Source organism: Kryptolebias marmoratus, linkage group LG4, assembly GCF_001649575.2.
Source record: "Kryptolebias marmoratus isolate JLee-2015 linkage group LG4, ASM164957v2, whole genome shotgun sequence".
Lineage (NCBI taxonomy): Eukaryota > Metazoa > Chordata > Actinopteri > Cyprinodontiformes > Rivulidae > Kryptolebias > Kryptolebias marmoratus.
In genome coordinates, this window is record NC_051433.1 from 210,498 (window position 1) to 216,592 (window position 6,095).

General features: G+C 46.4%; 1 protein-coding gene across 1 annotated transcript in view; it reads left to right on the top strand.

The window, feature by feature from the left end:
• Nucleotides 1-3,119: 3,119 nt before the first annotated feature.
• pik3c2b (phosphatidylinositol-4-phosphate 3-kinase, catalytic subunit type 2 beta) overlaps nucleotides 3,120-6,095 on the top strand; it is a gene marked incomplete in the record, with an annotated part of 24,538 nt that continues 21,562 nt past the window's right edge. Inside the window, 3 exon segments of the mRNA XM_037975558.1 lie at nucleotides 3,120-3,542; nucleotides 3,705-4,026; nucleotides 5,010-5,867. Coding sequence (XP_037831486.1) covers nucleotides 5,013-5,867 — 855 coding nt within the window.

The window sequence follows — 6,095 nt, forward strand, 5'->3', positions numbered from 1 at the left end:
GTCACATGACTCCGCAGTGGTCAGTCACATGACTCCTCAGAGGTCGGTCACATGACTCCGCAGTGGTCAGTCACATGACTCTGCAGAATCAAAACTGGAATAAGAGGAATATTAGGTTGGTAAGAAACCTGCTAACAGCTACTAACTTCTGCCCTGTAAGTCTCTTCTGTGAGAGGTAAAGCAGCAGTCAGTCCTGATTTTGCAGAGGACAGTCACATATTTCTGGAGAGGTCACATGACTGCAGTGGTATGTCACATGCAAAGGTGTCTAATAATAAATAGTCTTGATCATGGATGTTAACAGTTCTAAATATTAAAGATCCTGGATGTTAGTAATCCTGGATGTTATGGACCTTGGATGTTAGTAATCCTGGATATTAAAGATCCTGGATGTTAGTAATCCTGGATGTTAAAGATCCTGGAGGTTAAGGATCTTGGATGTTAGAGATCCTGGATGTCAGGGATCTTGGAAGTTAAAGAGCCTGGATGTTATGGATCTTGGATGTTAACGATCTTGGATGTTAGGGATCCTGGAAGTTACTCGTACGTAGGTGGGTTTCCTCCCACAGACCAAAAACTTGCAGGTTAGTTTAACCGGGACTCTAAACTGTTGGTTGTTCATTTTTCTGTGATCTGAACAATTCTGCTGCAATAAACAGAATTCACTGACAGGAAGTTAGAGGAAATCAAAGATTCTTTTTTCTTCACAGTTTAAACTTCTCTGCAGAGGAAATTAAATCTCACAGCAGCAGATAAGAGTTCTTCTAACAAACTGAACTTGAAGAGAAATAAACTTCAAACTTGTTTAGGAAACAAAGAGAATCAGTTTGTGTTTTTTCTGTTTTATGATAAACAGAAGCTGTTTGTTCTGACAACAGAAACACTTTTTAAACAGGTTTTGTTCACCTGAAGGTTCCACCTGAGGACTGAAGGTCAGTTTGTCTGGAAACAGGATCATCAGGGTGGTTGGTGCAAGTCAAGAATGATTCCTAAACCAAATGTTCTTCATGGGGTACCTAACAGTTTCAGGGGTAGAGCCAAAGAACGTTGTGATTATTTTAGCAACAGTTGCTAGAAACCATTTTATTATAGTGATTAACTGTTTACACTCATATTTCGTTGTAGAAGAAGTTTCTATGACCCTGAACACCATTTAAAAGCACTAAATAATGTAAAGGACTTACCAATAAATGACTACAAAGCAAATCAAATGAATATATTATCACCAAGATATTAATAATATTAGCATATATGTTTAAATTGTGAGAAGGCCTAATGTTGAAATTAGGCAGTTTAATGAAAGCATAGCAGAATTTACTGATGAAAAAGTAACCAAAATAAATAATTCCAAACTTTTATTAAGCTGCAATTTAACATGGTGATAAAATTTACAATAACTTGTTACAATGATCTATATTTATCATATTTATCTTTATACATTTCACCAATAAGTCATGGTTTGATAACATTACTTCAGTCATCATTGGAGATATTCAGCAAACAAGAAAATTATTTCCAAACGTGCACATAAATGTTCAAATAACTTTCTGTTTTAAGGGCTTAAACCTGGTCAGAATCTCCTCTGCAGGTGCAATGAAACTCTTTCTCCTGTACACCTGGAATCAATGCAGCTGTTTCCACATCTGCACTGCAGCAGCTCCGTGCATGATGTGCTCACTGGAGGGACAGTTGTCCACGGGGGAGTCCACAGCTCTGGACATGTCCCCCACCTCAGCAGGAGATGGTAGCTCACGGTTTGGCGTGGCAGCTGTTGAAGGTAGGAGGAAGGGTGGACATTTGAGGTGCTTTGTGTGTGAAGAGAAGCTTCTGGACTCGATCAGTGGATGTGCAGGTAGCCGTTCTATCATAGAACAGTATGACGAAGAAGTCCAGGGAGTTATACACTTCTTCTGGTATTTCCTTTAGGACACTGTGCACTTCACACAGTGTTTCAGTGAATTCTTCATGATCTCTCACACTTTCTTCTTCCCTGCTTGAGCAAAATAAGATGATGTGTCACAACCTGTGGGTGCATGAAATCCTGGTAGTGCTGGAGATCTTCTTGGACCAAGTGGAGATGATATCTCATGGACAGGAACGGAGTGAAAGTCTTTACCAGTGCCGAGTTCTACCCATAGTTCTACATTTCTCAGGGTCTGCCAGAACGACGACATCTGCATTACAGCATCAGACGCATGCAGCCTGATCCTGGAGTCAGCCTCCTCATGACTGCATGGTGCTACGTTGGTCCTGCAGAGAACCTCCTCTCCATCGTTGCACTGCGCTCATCATTTCACTGTTTAGAGCTTGAAGAGCTCTACTTTGTTATTGTCAACACGGAACATGTGACCTGTGCTTCCTGCACGCTGTTCTCTGGTCTGTTGACTGATCCCAGACTACGTCCACACGCTGTCCCTGACTCTGTTCTCTCTGGATGTGGAGGACAAATCCATCTAAAGCATATTCACCAAACATTTTACATCCCTTTGGTCTTAGCATGTTCACAATCACAGATCCATCCATGATGGGGACATCTGTTGGACATCTTGTGTCAGATCTATTTTCAGCTCCATCCATCCATCTTCTACCTGCTTCTCCTTCCCAGCTCCGGGGAGCTGGTGTCTGTCAGCAGCAGTTAGTGTGTGAGAGGCGAGGACTCCTGGACAGGTCTCCAGTCTATCTCACAGGGACAGATGGAGACAAACGAGACAAACAACCATTCACCCTCTCACTCACACCTACTGACAGGTTAAGAGTTACCAAAGAACCTAACCTTCCTGTTTTTGTTCTGTGGGAGGAAACCCACAGGCAGAACATGTAAACTTCTCCCAGAAAGGTCAGGAAGCGAACCTGTGACTTTCTGGGAGGCGACAGCTCTAACCGCTGCTCCACTGTGCCACCCCCACCTGGTAGATTATTTTGAAAACTATTATTTATCTGTGAATTGTGAATATAAATCTCACTTAGAATGGCTGTCTCAAACAAAGACATGTTTCTTGTAACAAAATTAATTTTTCTGAAGATAAATCTACTGAAGTCCTTTTCAGGGGTTGGTTACTATGCAAAAACTTGTTACCTAGCAACTGTTGCTAAGGCAGTAACATTTAAAATGGCTCCACCTCTGGAATCTGAACATCTTTGTGAAGTTTCTTGGTTATATCATCATCTGAGTGATTTACACCAACGATAAATAACCAGAAACAGCGAGCAGTGTTGGGTGAGGGTGGAACGCTGCTGGAAGAACCAGAAGAAGTAAAACTGCTGTCTTCATTTTACCTTCATTCTGTTAAAACATAAAAACTTTCTGTTTGCGCACAAAGTGATGTCACACTCCAGTTTGGAACCGGTTTGTTTGGTTTCAGGTGTAAACACCTGAGCCCAGCAGGTGTCGCTGTTTCAGCTGTTTCCGGTCCGAACTGAGGATCCATGAAGCCAGAGAGAATCAGGTGGAGATCAACAACCTGAGAAACCATCTCTTCGCGTCCAAAAGCTCCTCACAGGGACGTCTCCAGAACAGAAGGAACAGGAGTCCAGTTGCTTTGGTTCTTTTTCTTTTTTTTTTTATTAATCTACACCAAATGCTTTTATTTTGACACATTTTATTCTGAAATGATTAAATTTGAGAGTCAAATTCATCCTGACCCAGTGAATAAAATAAAATGAATATAAAAAAGCTAATCATGCCGACTGTGGTCTTTTCCCAGTTTTATTCTGAAAGGTCAGCCGGAAGCTGTAGCCATTGACTGCGCATGTCCGCAGCTGCCCAGCCGCGGTTCTCGCCTCTCACCGGGAAAAAGAAGCAGCAGAACGTCGCGCGACGACCCGCATTGTTTACCCAGAACCTGACCGGAACCGGAGGCCCGTTCGGCCACCTAGATGAGAGGAGAACCGGCCTCAGAGGCGACGGGATCCCGTTTTTCTGCCAGGATAGTCCGCCTGGGACGCGGCGGCGGGTGGATGTGATTTCTGGGGGAAAGTAAATCGGCAGCTGCGGCCCCTCCCGGACACCGTAGGAGGGAGAGGCAGGTAAGACCTCACACCCTGCTGGTTCCGCTGCTGGTTCCGCTGCTGCCGTGCGTCTCCTCCAGTTGTTCATTTTGTTTGGGTCGTTGAACCGAACTTCGTTCCCAGATGAAATCTTTAGGAGAATTCTGCGTCCCTGTGAGCCCAGAGTCCGGTTCGGTTCGGTTTAACGGGCTTCATCAGATGGTTATGAGCTGCTGGTGAATTCGGCTCACAAATAAAACCCATTCAGTGGTGGTACCGTGACAGAAAGATGTTTGGGTTCTGCTGCTCGCCACCCTCTGTGGCAGGAAGTGTTCGGAAGGAGAAATCAGAACAAAACATCTGTCCAAATGTGCTGGACCTGTGAGGTAATCTGCTGGTAAATCAGGACACGGTTCTGAATGGACTCTGGTCAGAGGTTTATGGGTTTTGCAGTTGCAGTTGCAGCTCACCTGTCACCTGTGCGCCTCTGAGTCTGCGCAGTTCCACACAGATCAGCTGATTGGTTGTAATTCTGTTTATCTGAAGGACAAAGTAGATGTTAACAACAAATCAGTGTTTTTCATTACAAGGGCAAAAATATTTTCATATTTATGAGACCTGACTGGATCAGACCTGACTGGACCGAAACAGACTGGATCTGACCCGAACAGACCTGACTGGACCAGACCGATCCAGACCGGACCAGACCAGACCAGACTAGAGTGGACCGCACCAGACCGAACCAGACTGGACCAGACCAAACCCAGCTTTGGTACTTTGTTGAACTACAAGTTAACACGAAGAACCACCAACCCTGATGTGATTGTTGGGTTCAGGATTTTAACCATTAATGTCAGAATGAAACGTGTTCCTGTTCCGGTTCTGCAGCTCCAGAAGTCAGAGCATTTTCTGCTAAGTTTGAATCATTAATAAACAAAAAGAAAACAGAGGTTCTACAGAAAAGCTTGTGGAACATCTGGTGATTCCGTCCCTTTAACGTGGACTCTGTTCTCTGGTTTTAGACCATGTCGACGACTCAGACCCAGAAGGAGAGCAGCGAGGCGGGATGGGGGTGTCTGGAGTCTCTGGGTCTCAGTCAGAAGGAGCTGGTTCTGGCTGAGGCTCTGCAGATGGAGTATGATGCGCTCTCCAGACTCAAACAGGAAAAGAACGGGACTGGAACCATCCAGAACGAACCTCAACCTCCAAGCCGGATCCACTCCAAGACCCCAAATTCGTCCACGGAACCGCCCCGACCCAGCCCCAGATTACACTTCCCAGACCTCACTGGAGAGAACCTTCTGGTGAGGCTCTCTGGGTCAGACTCCTCTCCAAACCAGCCCGGGGGGTCCCAGTGTCCTCTCCCCCTCCCACCTAGGCCAGCCCCTCCTCTGGTGGGCTCTAAAGAGTCCCCCTACATCCTGGACAGTCTGGAGTTCACTAAGTACAGAGATGTCTCTGGGTCCAGCCCTGGGGACTCCTCTGGACTTGGTTCAGGGTGTCTTTCTAAAGGCCTCCTGACCCTCCCAGATGATGTTCCCCCTGCCATCCCACCCAGACAACCTATCCCCCCACCCCCAGGATCAGAGAACCCCTTCCTGCTCCCCCGACCGTCCAATGAGCCCCGAGACGTGAACCTGTTCACCCCCGATGTGGACCAGCACAAAGTGACCTCAGCAGAGCTGAACTACGACATCATCAATGACTCTCTGACCCGGCTCAACGAGGCCAGACCAACGCCACAAGCTCGACGCACCAACGAGGACCAATCAGGGAAGCCCGTGACTCGGAGTAAGACTCTTCCCCCTCAGCTGCCTCCCAGGACCTACACACCTGCTGTGAAGACCAACAAGAACCAGAGGCGGGTTTCTGCTGACCCGGTAGGTGGCGCTTTTTCTTATTGATAATTGATCAGTTTCATTGCTTGCAGAGTTAAAGGAAGAAACGGGGATGCCCTCGGGACCAGGATCATGAGCTCTGGGACCTGCAGGACCAGGATCATGAGCTCTGGGACCCTCAGGACCAGGATCATGAGCTCTGGGACCTGCAGGACCAGGATCATGAGCTCTGGGACCCGCAGGACCAGGATCATGAGCTCTGGGACCCTC